General features: G+C 37.4%; 3 protein-coding genes and 1 pseudogene across 5 annotated transcripts; all 4 read right to left on the bottom strand.

Annotated features, from left to right (window-relative positions):
- On the bottom strand, window positions 3859–6401 carry LOC18782747 (7-deoxyloganetin glucosyltransferase). The gene is made up of 2 exons (XM_007216509.2): window positions 5786–6401; window positions 3859–5685 (listed from the first exon to the last, which is right to left on the bottom strand). Exons 1-2 carry the CDS (start codon window positions 6312–6314, stop codon window positions 4754–4756), a joined length of 1461 nt encoding a protein of 486 aa, XP_007216571.2. The 5' UTR covers window positions 6315–6401; the 3' UTR covers window positions 3859–4753.
- Window positions 8162–10040, bottom strand: LOC109947794 (7-deoxyloganetin glucosyltransferase-like). The gene is made up of 2 exons (XM_020558841.1): window positions 9490–10040; window positions 8162–9300 (listed from the first exon to the last, which is right to left on the bottom strand). The coding sequence occupies exons 1-2, from the start codon at window positions 10016–10018 to the stop codon at window positions 8360–8362; spliced, it is 1470 nt and encodes a 489-aa protein (XP_020414430.1). The 5' UTR covers window positions 10019–10040; the 3' UTR covers window positions 8162–8359.
- LOC109947907 lies at window positions 11901–14054 on the bottom strand (annotated as a pseudogene).
- LOC18783941 (mitotic checkpoint serine/threonine-protein kinase BUB1) lies at window positions 14567–19594 on the bottom strand. 3 transcript variants are annotated; one of them, XM_020559408.1, is made up of 14 exons: window positions 19449–19594; window positions 19197–19344; window positions 18842–18999; window positions 18669–18753; window positions 18186–18293; window positions 18009–18096; window positions 17118–17221; window positions 16961–17032; window positions 16789–16878; window positions 16547–16704; window positions 15781–15868; window positions 15574–15708; window positions 15377–15498; window positions 14567–15098 (listed from the first exon to the last, which is right to left on the bottom strand). In XM_020559408.1, exons 1-14 carry the CDS (start codon window positions 19514–19516, stop codon window positions 14912–14914), a joined length of 1611 nt encoding a protein of 536 aa, XP_020414997.1. In that variant the 5' UTR covers window positions 19517–19594; the 3' UTR covers window positions 14567–14911. The 3 variants fall into 3 exon arrangements, with proteins under 3 accessions (XP_020414997.1, XP_020414999.1, XP_020415000.1); XM_020559411.1 differs by having other exon boundaries at window positions 15009–15149; XM_020559410.1 differs by lacking the exon at window positions 18186–18293.

The following is a 19831-nucleotide window of genomic DNA, read 5'->3' as shown; positions in this document are numbered from 1 at the left end:
CTTCTATCGAGTTCCTGACAATTCTTCTGTGCCTAATCCTGTTGTGGAATGCCAGATTTGTGGAAAGAAAGGTCACATAGCCTTGAACTGCTACCATAGAGCTAACTTTTCCTATCAAGGCACTGCACCTCCTGCTCAGCTCCATGCAATGACAGCTCAAACCTCTCCTTCATTTTCTGCTGATAAGTTTTGGATCGCCGACAGTGGTGCATCTCATCATATGACCAATAATGTGACTCGGTTGGCTCAAGTTGCTCCTTATACCGCTGATGAGAAAATAACTGTTGGGAATGGCGAAGGTCTGTGCATTGCTCATGTTGGCAGTGCTTCCATTCCTAGTATTTCTGGTTCTCTTCGCCTTAATCAAGTTTATCATGTGCCTCAGTTGGCTGCCAGCTTGTTATCCATTTACCAGTTGTGTAAAGATAATAAATGCTGGGTGATTTTTGATGACTCATATATCTATGTGCAGGACAAAGCAACGAAGGTTCTGCTATACAAGGGTCGCAGTAACAAGGGTCTGTATCCAATTCCTCAAGCTCTGGGTGATTTGTCAATAAGGTCTAACACCAAGTCTTCACCAATTGTAGTTGAAGGGATTGCCTCTACTCCAACAGCTTTACTTGGGAAACCAGTATCTTCAGTTCTTTGGCATCAAAGATTTGGTCATGTGTCCAACGAAGTTCTTACTCAGATGTTGAAACAGTCTCAAATTTCTAGTGTTTCAGATTCCTCTCAGAGTGTATGTAGTTTTTGTTTGAGTGGTAAAATGCACCGACTTCCTTTTGCTAGTTCCCAGTCTCATTCTTCATTACCTTTTCAGCGATTACACTCTGATGTATGGGGTCCTTCCTCCTCTGTAGCATTTGGTGGATATAGATATTATGTGTCAATCATCGATGACTGTACTCTATTCCTCTGGATTTTTCCATTAATCAAGAAATCTGAGGTTTTTCCTACATTTGTGAAATTTCATGCGTATATTACTAAGCACTTTCAAGCTTCTGCGCAATATTTTCAATCTGATGGTGGTGGGGAGTATAATAGTAAAGCCTTTAAAGATTTCTTGGCTTCTAAGGGAATTCTCCATCAGATTTCATGTCCTTATACCCCTAATCAAAATGGGATTGCTGAGAGGAAGAATAGGCATATTATTGAAACCACAATTACATTACTTGCTACTGCTGCCTTGAATGACAAGTTTTGGTACTATGCTGCAGCTCATGCTGCCTTTCTCATAAATCGTATGCCTTGTCAGCTTCTTCAAATGACATCTCCATACTTCAAATTGTTTGGTCATAATCCTGAGCTTCAATCATTAAAAGTTTTTGGATCTGCAGTATATCCACTTCTTCGACCCTATAATTCTCACAAGTTAGAGCCATGATCAGCAGAGCATGTGTTCCTTGGATACTCTCTTGGTTATAAGGGTGTTATTTGTTTTCATCCTGACACTCATAAAGTGGTTATTTCAAGACATGTGATTTATGATGAAACTCAGTTTCCAATGAAGAATTATTCAGTATCCTCAACCCAATTTTCTTCTGTCATGACACACTTGTCTCCTTCAGCTATAGCAGTTTCATTGCCTTATAGATATGTTACTCCCACAGAGTCTGATCACTCTCCTCTCCCATGTTCAAATGAGAATTCATCTTCTTCAGTATCTACATCTGAGGCTCAAGAGGTCTTAGGTTCTGCTCAGACTATGCAACCTATTTTGGATCCTGCTCAATTACAGGTTTTGCTTCCTCTCTCTGTCACAGTGCCTCTAGTTCTTCTTCTCATATTACCATTCCACAGCATGGTCATTCTATGCAAACTCGTCTTAAAAGTGGTATTAAGAAGAAGAAAGATTTTGGTGATTTTCAATGTTTTTCCACTTGTTTATCTACAATTACTGCTCTTGATGAGCCTCATACTTTTCGCGAAGCTAGTACAAAGTCTGAGTGGCAGCAGGCTATGACAGAGGAAATTCAAGGTACATGGGATTTAGTTCCTCCACCCTCTGATAAGAATATTGTTGGTTGTCGTTGGATTTACAAAATTAAAAGACATGCTGATGGACGTATTGCTCGATATAAAGCTCGTTTAGTTGCACAAGGTTTTAGTCAAGAACAAGGTATAGATTTTGACGAAACCTTTAGTCCTGTAGTTCGTCATACCACAGTTCGATTGATTTTAAGTTTGGCTGCAACTCATAAATGGTGTTTGCGCCAATTGGACGTTAAAAACGCATTTCTTCATGGTGACCTACAGGAGGAAGTGTACATGAAACAGCCTTTGGGATTCATTGATCATCATTATCCAGATTATGTATGTCGGCTACGAAAGTCTCTTTACGGTCTTAAACAGGCACCACGTGCTTGGAATGCCAAGTTCACTGGATATCTTCCAGCTTTCGGCTTTGTTTCTTCACACTCCGATCCTAGTCTCTTTGTGAAGCATGATGGTCCTAATGTGGTTATTCTTTTGTTGTATGTGGATGACATTATCATCACTAGGTCAAGTTCTACCCTAGTGCAATCTGTGATTGATGATTTGGGACAAGTGTTTGATATGAAAGATATTGGCCAGCTTACTTATTTCTTGGGCTTGGAGGTTTCTTATCAGTCCAATGGTGATTTGTTTGTCAACCAAGCTAAATATGCTGGTGATTTACTTAAGAGAGCTGGCATGGAAACGTGTAAACCATCAATTACACCTTGTAAACCTCATTGTCATGTTCTGACAACTGATGGTACATTACTTCCTGATCCTACAATGTTTCGCAGCTTGGTTGGAGCTCTTCAATACCTCACATTCACACGCCCAGATCTGGCATATGCTGTGAACACCGTATGCCAGTTTATGACTGCTTCTACTGATATTCATATGACTTTAGTTAAGCGTATACTGAGATATGTGCAAGGCACTTTATCTTATGGTTTGACATTTACATCTGGTTCTTCTGTTTTGGTTGGCTATAGTGACGCAGATTGGGCTGGGGATCCTAATACTCGTCGCTCTACTACAGGGTATGTTGTATTTCTTGGACAGAATCCTATCTCTTGGTCTTCTCGTAAGCAATCTTCTGTCTCTCGTAGTTCTACAGAGGCAGAGTATCGAGCTCTTGCCAACTGTGGATATCTCTTGGATCAGATATGTTCTTCAAGACTTACATATTGTTGTTCCTGAAGCTCCAATCTTACATAGTGACAATTTATCAGCATTGGCCTTAAGTAGTAATCCAGTTTTGCACTCTCGCATAAAGCATTTAGAACTTGATTTTCACTTTATCAGAGAACGGGTTCAGCGTCATGATTTGGTGGTTCGATATGTCAATACTGAAGACCAAGTTGCCGACATTTGCACAAAGGGCCTGCATAGTCCATTATTTTTGAAACACTGTCACAATCTTAGTGTTGGTCCAGCCACCACTGCGATTGAGGGGGGATGATTGGCAAAAGACATGTATATAATGCTGACATGGCATGCTGAATTGTTTAGTTAGTTAGAAGTTCACGTGGGTTCACGTGTTTGTTAAGTCGTAGCTGAGAAGCTAAGTGCTTCTGTCATATAAATATTAGATACTGTTCATTGTAAAGCAGATTGAAAAAGGAGAGAAAATTAATAAAAGAAATTGCAAGCTTCTTCTCAAAGTTTCTTCCTACGTCTTCATTGAACTTTGTTATCACGAACATGTGCCATGCATTTTTAAATGGTTTTTTTTTTGGCACGTATTGATAGACTAACTTTCAGACGAGGTCTATTAGATCCAAGTATTATTTAAACTTAGATGTATTAAATCTTCCAACCACGATACATATACGAGATTTGATCTTGCTAAAGAACCAACAAGGGAAACTGTATACAGAATAACAAAATCTAGGTTTTCCTTTCTGAGAGGAAGCGATACATTGTATTTATAAATCAAGCACAAAGATTGTAAGTTGTAAAGGCCAGTGCAAAGACATATACCCATATAAGGTTAATACAAATGTGGAAGCAGAGTTACTCTCCAAAAGTTAATCCAGATAGGGGGAAAATACACCGACATCAACCGTGTGTCTCCCCTCATAAACTCACATGGCCACAGAAAATACGGTAAAGAAACCGAGAGCCTAGATAAATCAGGCATAGAACACAACCCGCCCTACAGCCAAACGACCTAGACGCCCAAACAACAAGTGCAATTACAACCCCTTACAACTTTTAACTCTGATAAATAAAATAAAATACAAATAGACACGGCAACAAGCACTAAAATCAACACCGAAACTGCAAACAAAAAACACGAAATCAAAAGCAGCAATCAAAGTCGACAAAAGATCTGCAAAGCAACCAACGGAGGCAGCAAAGTGGTCCCAAAGCAACTCGAAAATTGACAACTCCGGATAAAACCGAAAAACCAAAAGAGCCAGTCACACAATCCCAGCCTAAAACTGCGAGGGAGGGAAGGAGCAAAAGGAAAGGAGGGACAAGGAGGAAGGGCGGGTGAGAAGCAGAGGGGGCGGGTATAAGGAAGGGAGGAGAGGGGAGAAAGATGGGGAGAAGAAAAGAGGAGAGGAAAGGGGAAGAGCTGGGAAAGGAGTAGGGGAGGGGATGAGGGGACGATAGGAGAGGAGAAGGGATCGAGGGAGGAGGGGGAGCCAGCCACCGACCCCCAAAGGGGCCGGCGGCTGCTGTACATTCCTATGGTTTTTCTCTCTTCAGACTAGAGAGAGAAGAGAGGGCTAATGGTACGCAGGGTTAAAACTTCAATGAAAATAATCTAGGTTTTTCTTAAGATCACTTGATTCACTAAATTGTCTAAGTTTGTGGATGAAGAACCATGTGGACTGGTGGCTTCTTCTGCTAGTTTCTTCCACTCCATGACCTTATTTTTCATTTTCTTACCCTTCTCTCCTTCCATTAACTCTTTAACAAGCTTCTCTATTTGGTCTCTCTTGACATCATTGTTGATCTCCAAGCCAATTCCCCATTCATTGCAAGCATAGTAACAGTTTGTTTGTTGGTCTGCAAAGAAGGGCCAACAAAGCATAGGCACTCCTGCACACAAACTCTCAATGGTTGAATTCCAACCGCCGTGTGTCAAAAACCCTCCGACTGATGGGTCGTTAAGGACTTGCTCTTGTGGGCACCAACTTGCTATTAGACCTCTTTCCTTTGTTTCAGCTACAAACTCAGGTGGCAAAATTGCTGATTCACCAACAACCAAATCAGGCCTAATCACCCAAAAGAAAGGAAGCTTACTATTTGCAAGTCCCCATCCAAACTCAACAAGTTGTTGTGGTGTCAGGACTGCTATGCTGCCAAAATTCACATACACAACTGAATTTGGTGCCTTGGATTTTAGCCATTCAAGGCATTCAGTTTCTTCTTTCCATAAATTGTATCCAATATGCTTCAAAGGGTCTTCTGGTAATTGATTGAGAAGTAATTGGTCAGGCCCAATGGCATAAACAAGTGGAAACATAGATGACAAAGCATTCAAAACATCTGGCTCCAATGCATCGAAAGTATGAAGCACAACTGCTGAAGCTTTATGAACTCTTTCAATCGATTCCAAGGACAAGTTAAACACGAAGTCATTGGGATCTGTAGTTCGAAAATTCGCCGGTAGATCCCTCAAACGAATACCTTTCATTCCTGGAATCCAATCTATTACCTTGTCCAAGAAGCCATTTGTCAAACAGCTCTCATCTACATAATTAACACCCAAAGTAAGATTTAATTAGAGAAAAGCTTCATTTGTTAATCAATAATATCATACAATTAATTCCTTAAAAAACATTTATTTCACCTTTGAGTGGCGCAAGACCTTTTTCCACCAAAGCAGGGTATTGCTTATAGCCCATGAAGCTGCATGCAGCAATAGTAAACAAAAGCACTATAGGAACTCCAATTTCTTCTGCAGCTGTGGTTGTGAATGGCATGAAACCATCTGAAACAATGCAAGTCACTGGAGGATTGATATCACTGTCGGAAGTTGATCTGTCATTGAGTTTCATAAGGAGGTCTCGAAAAGGGGCCAAGAGTTTGTTGTTGATGGAATCCGAAACCAAAGAGACATCTTGGGTTGCATCTTGATCTGAACCAGCTGGAAGGCCATCAGGAATAGTTTCGAATCGAAAATCGGGCAACCCGTCAAGGGAGTTGGGTCCAAGAGATTTAAGAAAGCGGTTGTGGTTGAACTCTGTGTTGACAAAGGTTACATGAACACCTCTATGGTGGAGGAGCTTTGCAAATTTGAGGTTTGCCTTGATATGACTTTGAGCTGGAGCTGGAACACAAACAACATGAGGTCTATTAGCTGCTGCCTTGGAACCCATCTGGCTTAGATTATATGTTTGTGTTTGTGTTTTGCACTAATTAAGAGCAAATGCAGATTATGTATGTGTATGCGTTTGTTGCTTATGTAGTCTCTCTTGAAGTGGTGGAGTGGCCAAAGATCAAATTGAATACATGTTGCATTATTATTTTTATTATTTGCTTGACTTTTCCCTTTGGACCTGCGGAGTACGCATATTCAGGTATGGGTTGTCAAATTATAAAGTACAGACAACAAGTACCGCCAAGATAAGAAAATGTTAAAATTAAAAAAGAAAAAAAGGAAGAAGACAAATCTTACCAGTCAAACAACTAAATGGAGTGTGTAGACCGATGGATGCATCGAAGGTAGAAAAATAGAGGGTAGATTTGTGGTGGTAGATGATGATTTTGTTAATATGAGAGCATAAAAATATATTTTCAATGAAAAAATGTCTTGATTTGCAAACTAGTGTTTTGAGAGACCTCTCTTTTTTTTTCTTTTTTTTTTTGGATGTTATTTAGTGGGCTAAGTTGAATTACAAATATCTTGCCCAGTGTTTACAATGAATTAGTAAAAATAGGAGTCGTTCTAACTCAGATGATTTAGAATATTTATTCATGCTCTTCTCTTCCTTGTGATTTTTTTTTTTTTATTAAATTTCACTTCGCGTGCTTAAAAAACAAAATGAAAAAAAAAAAAGTAGTCCCTTTTAACATTATTTCTCTTTAAATAGGATCTTATCTTCATCCCGAGTATGATGACTCTATTTGCGTTCCTTGTTGTCTAGCACAATCTAAGATATTATTTATAAAAGGGAATCTTCTATTTATATCAACATGTTAAATGATGTTCCACAATTTTTTCATTCATTTTTTCATTCACTTACACTCATTTCAATGGAAATTGTATATTCCTACTCCTCCTTTGTTCATTTACACTTCCTTATTGAAAATTGTATGTTATCATAAAAAATATTTAAAAATTATAAAAGAATATAAATAGACAAAAGAGAATTAATCGGCACCCATATATCATTATTTTTTGGCCATAATGTTATGTATGTGTATGTGTTTGTTGCTTATGTAGTCTCTCTTGAATACATTTTTTTTTTCGTCGGAAATTATAAAGTACTGACAACAAGTATCGATTACTAGTCTTGCACGCCACTCAAAGGTGAAAAATCTTAAAATTACTAGTCTTGCATATTCAGATAAGAAAATGTTAAAATTAAAAAAGAAAAAAAGGAAGAAGAAAAATCTTACCAGTCAAACAACTTTTTATTTTTATTTTTAGAGGGCGTTATTTAGTGGGCTAAGTTGAATTACAAATATCATGCTCAGTGTTTAAAATGAATTAGTAAAAAACAGGAGTTGTTCTATCTCAGATGATTTAGAACATTTACTCATGCTCTTCTCTTCTTTGTGATTTTTTTTTATTAGATTCACATCGCGTGCTGAAAAAACAAAAAGAAAAAAAAGAGGTCCCTTGTAACATTATTTCTCTTTAAATAGGATCTTATCTTCATCCCAAGTATAAAAGGGAATCTTCTATTTATACCAACATGTTAGATGATGTTCTACAATTTTTCCACTCATTTTTTATTCACTTACACTCATTTTGTTGAAAATTATATATTCCTACTCCTATTTTGTTAATTTATACTCCCTAATTAGAAATTGTATGTTATCATAAAAAAATATTTAAAAAATATAAAAAAATATAAGCGGACAAAAGAGAATTAATCAGCAACCGTATATCATTATTTTTTGGCCATAATGTTTAACCGCATTGCCAACCATACAACCAAATATTTAAAGGGTGAATAGACGACTGCGCATCTCATATCAGTATGTACCAATTACTAAATGTTTAAAAGATGTGATGCAACTGCTCACGTAAGCGATTATCTTTAACATCACTTTTAATTTAATTTGTAACTATCATTTGTTCCGACACAAAAATAAACTTGTGCTATTGCCTTGGTAATGTCATAAGAGAGTACATGTTTCTATCACCTTGGTAAGCTATTGCCTCGCCAATTAGGTGGTCTTATATGGATGACGGCTAACTTTTCCTTAACAGAACTTGATTAACTAGATTGTCAAAGCCTGTGGATGAGGAACCATGAGGACCAGTTGCCTCTTCTGCTAGTTTCTTCCACTCCATGGCCTTATTTTTCATTTTCTGACCCTTCTCTCCCTCCATTAACTCTTTAATAAGCTTCTCTACTTCATCTCTCTTGACATCATTATCAATCTCCATGCCAATGCCCCATTCATTGCACGTATAGTAACAGTCAGTTTGTTGGTCAGCAAAAAATGGCCAGCAAAGCATAGGCACACCTGCAGTTAGACTCTCAAGGGTTGAATTCCAGCCGCTGTGCGTCAAAAACCCTCCGACTGATGCGTGGTTAAGGACTTGCTCTTGTGGGCACCAACTTGCTACTAGACCTCTTTCTTTTGTTTCAGCTACAAATTCTGGTGGCAAAATTGCTGATTCACCGACAACCAAATCTGGCCTAATTACCCAGAAGAAAGGAAGCTTGCTATTTGCGAGTCCCCAACCAAACTCAACAAGTTGATTTGGTGTCATGACCGTTATGCTTCCAAAGTTCACATAAACAACTGAGTTTGGTGCCTTGGAGTTCAGCCATTGGAGGCATTCAGTTTCTTCTTTCCATAGACTGTACCCAACAGAGTTCTTCAAAGGGTCTTTTGGTATCTGATTGAGAAGTAATTCGATAGGGCCAATGGTATAAACAGGTGGAATATTAGGCACAGATGAGAGTGCACTCAGAACATCTTTTTCCAAAGCATCAAATGTCAGAAGAACAAGTGCTGCAGCTTTATGAACTTCATCTGTTACCACCATGCTCAATTTAAACAAGACATCGTCCGGATTTGTGGTTTGAAAGAAGGATGGGAGATTCCTTAAACGTATACCTTCCATTCCTGGAATCCAATCTATGACCTTGTCCAAAAATCCATTCGTTAAGCAGCTCTCATCTACATTAACAACCAATTAAATGGGGAAAATATCCATTTGAGGTATGTTTAAAAAAAGCAGTTACACAATCGATCATATATAAGGTACGATGTTATTCCCATTTTCAATTTGTTAAATAAATTATAAGATAAATAAATTATGAGAAAACAGAATGACGAACTGAAAGTGTAAATATGAATTAATCTCACCTTTGAGTGGTGCAAGTCCTTTTTCGACCAAAGCGTGAAATTGTTTAAATCCCATGAAGCTGCATGCAGCAATAGTGAAGAAGAGTGCAATAGGGAGTCCAAATTCTTCGGCAGCTTTGATGGCGAACGGCGACATGAAACCATCGGAAACAATGCAAGTCACCGGAGGATTATTATTGGAAGTTGCTGCGTCCTTGAGTTTTACGAGGAGGTTACGAAACGGAGCCAAGAAACCATCTTTTACAACGGCTTCAGCAAGCAAAGTGACATCTTGCGTTGCACCTTCATCTGAGTCCGGAAGGCCATCGGGGATGGTTTCGAACCGAAAATCAGTCAAGCCATCAAGGGAGTTGGGGCCTTGAGACTTAAGAAAGCGTCTGTGGTTGAACTCTGTGTTGACAAAGGTAATGTGGAAGCCTCTGTTGTGAAGGAGCTTTGCCAACTTGAGCATGGCTTTTATATGGCTCTGAACTGGGACTGGAACACAGACAGCATGAGGCTTATTATGAGCTACTATCGTGGAAGTCATGTTTTAGATCTTTTTTGTGCTCACTCATACAAATGGAGAGATTATTTATTTATAGGAGTGGTGGGCTAGCTAACTTTCAACGAGTGACTGGTTTTTGCCCATCTCCTTTTTCGTTTGTTGGCCCTACATGATGAAAGACGTCGGTCGATTTACCTTGTCTATATATAAATAGTAAGAATTATGGTGATGGGGTTTGGAGGGTACTCAATGTGAATCTTGGTAGCTCGGGACATTTATTATTGAGTAGAACTTGCGTGCATGGTTGATTGAGTCTGATTCATCTCTGTAGCTGTTGAGCTTATCTCAAATTAATGCCATGTATTGATTCCAATCACCACTATTTCAGTTTTGTTTTTTTATTTAGAAAAGAAAAGATTACAAAGAGAAGCCAGCCTGGCCGGCACCCAAAAGCTAGGTGTGACTTTTTGTGGTGGTAGTTCGTAAGATATATAGGATCTCAGGATCTTTTTGTGCATTTTAATTAAGGTTGTTTGTCTTGTCTTTGCATTTTAATTTTGTATCTGCGTTTCGGTGTTGAATTTCTACTTGCATTTTCGCATCGGATCTTTACCATTATTTTTTTTCCGATTTCTTTATATTTGGAATAAGTCACAGAGACTCTTTGAGTTCTCTATGTAGTTTTCACATTTCTTTTTGTGAGAACCTTTCACTTATCCTTTGTAAGAACTTTTCATCTATCATTTATTTTGAAAGTTTTATTTGTATTGTTATGACTTATTTTTTCAAATTTTATCTCTCTTTGTAATTATTCTGAGTTTTCAATCTTAATTGGGATGCCTATGTCAAAATTTCTTCGATCTTGCGTGATCGTTAGTGGAGACACGCAAAATTATTTTAATTTTGATGTTAGATTGTTCTATTATTGTAATGACCTTTTATAGTTAGTAACTTTTCTAATTGAATTATGAATGCAATTACATAAATTTTTAAATAAATAAAAAATAGCCAAGCAAATAAAGGCAGAAAGTATGTTACAGAGTGCCGGCGGCACCCTAAATGTGCTACATAATTGGTTTACACTTCATTTTCATAAAAAGTATAAACTAGTTATAATATTAAATCTTAATTTGAATTGCATATCAAATAATGTATATATATATAGAGAGAGAGAGTTTTCTCTAATGGGACATCCGCATTTTGTTAAACTACGGTTGTCCACTTTGCAACTTGTTTTTTTGCAGAAGAGGTGGATTTGATTCGTGCAATTCCAATTAGCACTAGAAAGTTGTTGAATTCATTAATTAAAAATGGCAGTTTAGTACAAAGTACTTAACACGTTGCAAGAGCCTTGAGAGCAACCAATGGTACTGCTTCTTCTTCTGCATCTCCATACTCCCACATTTGGGATACTTTTTGGAGGGCCCACACCTCTGCCAAGGTGAAAGTAATCTGGCAGCATATAAGCTTTTATTTGCATTTATATATATATTGGCAAATTTGTGGACAACCGTAGTTTAACAAAATGCGGACGTCTGAATTAGAGCAAAATTATATATATATATATATATATATTCCTTTTTTATGAAGAGATTTTTGAAATAATTTTATTTCAGGGATATTTTTTAGGGTTCTTTACGAAATTTTTTTCAACAATTCAAACCATCTATTTTTCACATATTCATTCAGAGATCATCCTTTCAAAAAAATCATGCAAATTGAAAATCATCAATGTATCTGAGACCAATAAAATCAATGAACACGATGTTTCAAGCTCTCTTTAAATATATTTCTAAAAAAAGTATAAACTAGTTTAAATATAATGGGGTACATTTATTCTAGTTATTAAAAGACCAACAAACATTTACCATATCTTGTACCAATAACATCTAGTTGTTACTAATGACAATGTTCTTAAGGATGACATCTACCTTTTCCTTAACGGAACTTGATTCACTATATTGTCAAAGTTTGTGGATGAAAAACCATGTGAACCAGTTGCCTCTTGTGCCAGTTTCTTCCACTCCATGGCCTTATTTTTCATTTTCTTACCATTCTCTCCCTCTCCATTAACTCTTTAATAAGCTTCTCTACATCTCTCTTGACATCATTATCAATCTCCATGCCAATGCCCCATTCGTTGCAAGTATAGTAACAGTCAGTTTGTTGGTCAGCAAAAAATGGCCAGCAAAGCATAGGCACAACTGCAGTTAGACTCTCAATCGTTGAATTCCAGCCGCTGTGCCTCAAAAACCCTCCGACTGATGCGTGGTTAAGGACTTGCTCTTGTGGGCACCAACTTGCTATTAGACCCCTTTCTTTTGTTTCAGTTCAGCTACAAACTCAGGTGGCAAAATTGCTGATTCACCAATAACCAAATCTGGCCTAATTACCCAAAGGAAAGGAAGCTTGCTATTTGCAAGTCCCCAACCAAACTCAACAAGTTTATTTGGCGTCATGACCGTTATACTCCCAAAATTCACATAAACAACTGAGTTTTTTGCCATGGAGTTTAGCCATTGGAGGCACTCAGTTTCTTCTTTCCATAGACTATATCCGATAAAGTTCAAATGGTCTTTTGGTATCTGATTGAGAAGTAATTCAACAGGACCAATGGTATAAACAGGTGGAATATTAGGCATAGATGAGAGAGCAGTCAAAACACCTTGTTCCAAAGCATCAAATGTAAAAAGAACAAGTGCTGAAGCTTTATGAACTACATCCGATACCACTAAGCCCAAGGTAAGCAAGACATCATCCGGATTCGTGGTTCGAAGGAAGGATGTGAGATCCCTCAAACGTATGCCTTTCATTCCTGGAATCCAATCAATGACCTTGTCCAAAAAGCCATTTGTTAAGAAGCTCTCACCTGCATTATAACACTCAGTTAATTAGCTAAACAAAGAAAATTTTCCATTTTAAGTATGTACCTTAAAAAAATCGATAAATTGTAGGCCCCGCACATGTGGTGAATTTTCAAGCCTACTCGTGTACAACACATATTAGGTAACGTGGAGCATATGTGGCTGTTGGGCTTTCACACATGGGCTAACCTGCTCTGGTATCATGAAGGAAGTTGAGGTTGCATCCTAAGTCTGAGTTCATCATAATTATATGGTGATGGGGTTGGAGGGTGTGCTTTATGAGTATCTTGGTAGCTGGGGGACAGAATCTTCAGAATTATGCGGAATTTATTATTGAGTGGTACTTGGGTGTGCATGGTATTGCCTTGTTGATCGAGATCTGATTTCATTTGTAGCTGTTGAGCTTATCTCAAATGCTATTTAAATACCCTCTTTTGTCTAGATATACAAGCCATATTATGGAGGAGGGGGGAATCGAACATATATGATCCGATCGGCTACAAGGTATATTAATTTTTATAATCAAAATGAAAATTGACAAGGTTAAAAGTTTCCGAGAGAAATTTCGAAAACTTAACTCTTATCTTATTGTTTGAAGAAATTTTATGGTTAGTCATATTGTAGATGCTTTGGCATCGTTGGTCATATTCCCATATCGATCACTCAACTCAATTGTGTCATACTCAAACTATAAATGTTGGCACTTCCATTTCACCAATGAATATCTATCTTGGGGTAGCATATTCATAACGGTGCCACCAAACATTCAACCAATGAGCCAAGCATTTATAGGTTGGAAAAGACTTCGGAGAAATATCTCCAGAAATTATCAAGTATATACTTCCCATATATCAAGTTGAAGAAAATTGAGACTTTGGAGTTTAGCCCCACCAAGTTAAATGAATTTTTTTATAACTTGCCCTTTCGAAAGAGTCCCTTAAACTTCAAAGAGCAAAGTACCACAACTTTTAATTGATAGTTGGTCATTGGTCCCCCATTCTGATATCACTCGGTTCAGTTGCGTGGAGTGCTACTCAACTTTTTGGGCCAAATTATATGTGGTGTACCCTTTTATTTATTTATTATTTTATAAACAATAGGATATTTACACTCCACTTTTATAACGGGCTAAATGCCCACAACAATGCTACACCATTAAAATGAGGCTAGTCACAACTAAATATCGAACTCATCACAAATATTATCTTCTTCATCATTCATGTGAGTCGAACTTAAGATCTCCTTCAATCAAATGAAGTGAATAATAATATCACTAAATAGTTGTGGATCTTGAAGTAGATTCATCTCTCTTGACATCATTATCAATATTCGTGCCAATTCCCCATTTATTGGAAGTGTACTAGTAACAGTTTGGTTTGCTGGCCACCAAAAAATGGCCAACAAAGCATAGGCACACACACCTGCAAGGACTTGCTCTTGTGGGCACCAACTTGCTATTAGACCTCTTTTTTTTGTTTCATCCACTAACTCAGGTGGCAAATTTGCAAATTTACTAACCAAATCAGGCCAAGTTACCCAAAAGAAAGGAAGCTTGCTGTTTGCAAGTCCCCAACCGAACTCAACAAGTTGATTTGGTGTCATGACTGTTATACTCCCAAAATTCACATAAACAATAAGAGTTTGGTGCCTTGGAGTTCAGCCATTGGAGGCACTCAGTTTCTTCTTTCCATATTAAATGTGTGAGAGTTGGATGCCAAAGAAGTGGTCAATGAAATTTCATTCTTATAAAAAGATTGAAATGTATGAGAGGCTTGGACAAAACCGTATGGTCCTTGCATGGTATTTGAAGGATTAATTCCATACTCAGTTACTTCAACACATGCAATGCAAGCATACATCTTCGTTCTTCGGATACAAACATACAACTCTACAAATTACATATGTGCACATCTTCAGACAAAGTTTGGCACTTGAATTTACAGATGCTCCAGAGATGAGCTTGACTGAAAAAAAAAAAAAAAAAAAGTTCATCTTCTAAATTTCTTTTGCTTGAACAGCCAATATAATCAAAGGTCTCAAGAACAGAAAATCAGGAGGGATGATGGGGTCACTAAGCACACAATGAGGCCCTTTGCTTAACCAGTAATTCGCTTAGTTTCTTTATAAGCTGAGGGTCTGAGCACATGTAATCCTGGAAGGTCTCCCTCAAATCCTGCAACAACTTCTTGTCATTACCGCCGGGGCTACTGTTAAGCAGTTTCTTAAATAAATTCCTCCAAAGTTCACCATTCCAATATCTGAACTCATTTGAACGACCAGATTAGAACTCAAAATCGTCAGAATACAAACTGAAGAGTGAAGGTAAAGAGATGTTAGAAAAAATATAAATATATATAAGTACGTCTGTTTATTTGTGTTCGCATAGCTATGTTATGGCCCTAAATTTCTAACGTGACTTTGCTAATAATCAAGTGTTTAAAAAGTAAAAAAAATTGTACCCCTCTCAGAAAAAAAAATATATATAAAAAAATCAATATGACAAACAAATGGCCAAGCATGCAGAACTGAAAAGTACCTTTTAAAAGATGACTTGGGTTGATAAATGTAACCCCCTTCAGGTGACAGTTTCTTTTCAATCTCCATGTAAGAATTATGCAGCATCATATGGACAACAACACAGAGGCCATATGTGTCTACCTGGTAACAAGTGACAGCAAAATTAGATACAAACATGTTGGCTGAATTTTACAGTGCAAATAAAACGAAGACTACCTGAAATGTCCATGGCCTATTCTCTTGCATCTCTACACAACGAAATCCAGAAGTCCGGCAATCTCCCTTAAACTCCATATTGTCAGGAAAGAGATGCATATCTATCCCTCTTCCCCAATCGACAAGGCAAAGACCCTGCAAGATAATACCCAGATTAATCATAAAAACTTAAATTGAATAATAGTCTTATGCACAAAAAAATTTAACCTGATCATGCCAAGGACCACTTCTGTCACGAAATCCATCTTTTGTAAGGTCATTTCCGTAGCGAGATCCAGCTTTTGTAATGCCATCCCTGCCAAAAGGACAGGTCATTGATGTCGCAAGATGGTAAGCTTCATAGGTCAGTCTCATGAATGAAAATTAGACTTTTTGTATTGCAGAAAACTCTTTCAGTCAGCACCCCATTGGGAGATATGAAAGAACACAGGAGCTATAATGTAACAGAAATTAATGGGAAGAGAAGCCCTGGAGATTCTTTTTCATTTCTTGTTAGTAGCACTGTTCTGATAAAATAATCTCAACTGAACGCACCTTTGCCTGCACTTCTATTACAATCATGTTGTTGTAATGAGCTGGCACTTATAATTAGAAAAAAGTAGTCAACGTTGTAAAAGAGGATGCTTCTATTCTAGATTCAGTTAACAGCCTACTATTCAAAGTTAAGCGTCTCCTATATGCAAGCGTAGGATAATTTTGATAGAAACTAAAGCTATTAAAACATGTCTAATAACCAGATAGAGCAGTAAGAATAAGAGAAGAAAAAGAACGAATGCGACTCAATATTACAAGTAGTAGCCTCTAGGAGAGAACAAAGGAAGGAAAATGAAAAAAGGTTGCAGATGTGAGTAAAAGATAACAGTAGTCAAAGTTCCAGTTTTCTTTATGTTCAAATTCCATTATGCTGTTTTGCAAAACTTATCTGTAAGACAGCGTAGCACATTCAAGATATACCATGGTGAATGGCTTTTACCTAGCATAACGAATAAGCAAATTATCAGGCTTGAAATCTCCATGAATGATGCCGACACCATGCAGAGTTTCTAGCATATAGAGCATTTCTATGGTGTAATAAATGCATAATACTTCTTCCATGGACTTGCCAATGACGGCAAATGAGTTTATTGCATCCTACGCAAGATCATTCAGTTATAATAAGCATACAAGAAACAACTGTGCCAGACATGAAAATTGGTATTAATATGATTAACCAACCTGAAGTGTTCCATTAGCAAGATAATCGCAGACGAGTATGCTACAGTCAGAATAGAGATGCATTCTATGAGCGACACCAAAGCTTGACCTCTGATACAATGATATATCAAAGTGTAAAATAAACAGTACTAGCAACTAACAACAAAAGAATCGGAGGATCAGGAATGCATACTTCCTTGTCTGAGATCCGTTGATTCAGCTGACGATACATATAGAACTCCCAAGGGAAAGCAGGCTTTTGTATCTGCCAAAGATTTCAAAAACTGTGAAACTATTCAGTCAGACACTGGTCAGCACTAGGAGAGTATGAAGTCTCAGGTATAATTTACCTTCAATGCAACAACATCATCAGGATTACAGCTGACATATGCTTTATACACTTGAGCAAAACCACCCTGGCCTGCACAACCTATGATCTGGTACTTTGTACGACCTGTGAGTACCACGAATTGGGCAATCAACAGTAATACATTGACCTTCTAGCATTCTATGGAGCATCCCTAGATAAAATGACAGAAAAATTAAAACATAGAAGCACTTAATTTTATCTAATGGAATCAGAATGTTTTGAGTCTCCAAGAAGATTCTGACTCCCTGGTAAGGTGGTAACGTGGCAACAGTATAGGACAGTGTTGAAGTTGGTTGGTATTAGGTCTAATTCTTGAGTGCAAGGAAGAAATAAAATAAAAATGAGGAACAACTGATACATTCAAATCCAGAAAGCAGACTTTTGATCAGGATATAAACAGCAAATGTTTGTATATGGGGCCATGTAGTAAACCCCAAACAGTTGAGATTAAAGATAAGACAGGTTGAGATTAAAGACAAGCAGAGGTCGCCAAACATAGAGATGATAAAATATCCTCCAACATCATTTCTACCTGATAACCGATTGCTCAAGGATGAGTACTTAATGAGATTGAAAAATAAGAATAAACCTCCTGTTCATACATCAGAGGTAAAATGCAAGCAGACAGTAAAAAAGACTTTATTTGTCTATCCATCTTTAAAATCTCAAACAATTTACACTGAGAATTTCAGTTTAATGTCTTCTTCTAAATCCGCAAATTCAAACACACTAAGAAGATTTCAGCACAAGAGGCTACACCAAGTAACACTGTGTGCATAAATTCATATAGTGGAATATAGCAAAGATATTGAACCAATAATGTGAATCAATCACCTATCTCAATTTTTGACCCCCAAAAAAAAAAAATCACCTATCTCAATTGTCTTGTTCCTTGACGAGTTCTTCAGAGAAGACAACGCCACTTTTCCTGAATAAGGTTTAGTAGTACACTGGTATCCCTGAGACGTGTGAAAAGAAAAATCTAGTGAGGCTTCTCTTAATCAGACTACATAAGAGATTATGCAACAATGACGGGAAACCATCTCACATCATATTTCATAAGTTCATGATTAATTTTCTTTAATAGGACTTTCATAGTGGAGCTGGACCATGGGTTAGTGAGGCTCCCAAATGTAATCGATTCATCATTGCCAATCTGCAACACAGAAACGAAAATTGATGTATTGTCTTACATCCTACATAGGTATTTTGCAACTATGCAACAATTCAACCAAAATTATAAAACACCTGGGGCAATAAAGAAGAAAATGTAATACATATCAATTGCCTACGTGTTGATTCATTTAGTCTGTCTTAAATCTAAACAAAGGACGTACATAATATAAGCCACATTAAAAGTTAACAGGTTTTGCAACATAACAAGGCACAAAACATGTACATAAAACAAGGCTAGCTGAAATACAACGTCCGTAAAGCAAGGAGAGGAAGAAACAAGTGAACAACCCAAGGTTCAAGACTTTTGCATTAAGATTTAGAAAGTTTACAAATCAAAGAAAAAAGGCTTGCTTACAGTCTGAGCTGAAGAAACAATTTCAGACATCCTTTCAAGAAACAAGGCATGTGCCTTCTTCACCCACTCAACTGGTTTAGCATTCCTATCACCACAGAAAACATAATAAACATTACATTAAATTGAACAATTACACTGCACACAAAATTATATAGAGAGACAAAGAGAGGGACCTCGAAATACCCATCTGATAAACCATGCTCGCATCGTATAATTTTCCTTTGGATTCGAGAAAGGACGCATACCAAATATAAAGCAAAGCGTTTCCAACACAAATCTTACTCTCCCACATTTTCTGAAAAACGCTTCCAAAATCTTCACTGAAATCCATCTACAAACAGAACCCACAAAGACAATTCAAGTAATCAAACCCTGAAACAAAGTATCAATCTCGTTGACAAAATGTACCATACTGTAATTATTAACAAATATAATGAAAGCAACTAGACAATTGTTTAATTAAAAGATTGAAACTAAAATGCATGAAAATTGGTAGAATTAGGTTTTAGAAAAAAGTGTGCGACATACATAAAAGAACCAAATCTTGAGGAATCTGATGTCGTCTCGGTACTGATCATTGTCCTTGAATGCAGCGATGCAATCTGACAGAAGCTTGGTGAGATCCGACCCGGATTCTTTTCCAGAGTTCCAATCCTCAAGAGCTTGCTTTACCGACCTGGGTTGGTAACAAAGTTTCAGCAAATTTCAGGAAATTGAAGGGTATGCGAGAGAGAGAGAGAGAGAGAGAGAGAGAGAGAGAGAGGGAGAGAGATTGAGTACCAGAGCCAGGGCAGGAGAGGGTCCTGAAGAGGGGTGCTGGGTTGCGAGTCAGGGAAGATGACAGCCATGGCTTCTCTGTTTTGTGTACAAATCCAGTAATGAAAAGAAATGTGAAGTGGAAGAGTGAAAACTGAGATTTCGTGCAAAAGAAGCGGGGAAATGTTGGTTTTTGAATTTGGAAAGATTTATTTCCTCTATATCCTTTATTTCGTGGGGTGACATTTTGCCCAATACCAATAGGCCCAATGATGTTTTTAACCCCAAAAAAAAGGCCCAATGACGTTTTTCACTGAAGCATGAATTTTTATACTCAACTTGTGATTTTCAAGTTTAGTTTTTTTTACCTGTAAAACTCTATTTAGATACATAAAATTGTAAAGGTT

The sequence above is a fragment of the Prunus persica genome, chromosome G3 (genome assembly GCF_000346465.2).
Source record: "Prunus persica cultivar Lovell chromosome G3, Prunus_persica_NCBIv2, whole genome shotgun sequence".
NCBI lineage: Eukaryota > Viridiplantae > Streptophyta > Magnoliopsida > Rosales > Rosaceae > Prunus > Prunus persica.
The sequence above is the reverse complement of the archived record's forward strand: the minus strand, read 5'-3'. Positions and strand labels throughout refer to the sequence as shown.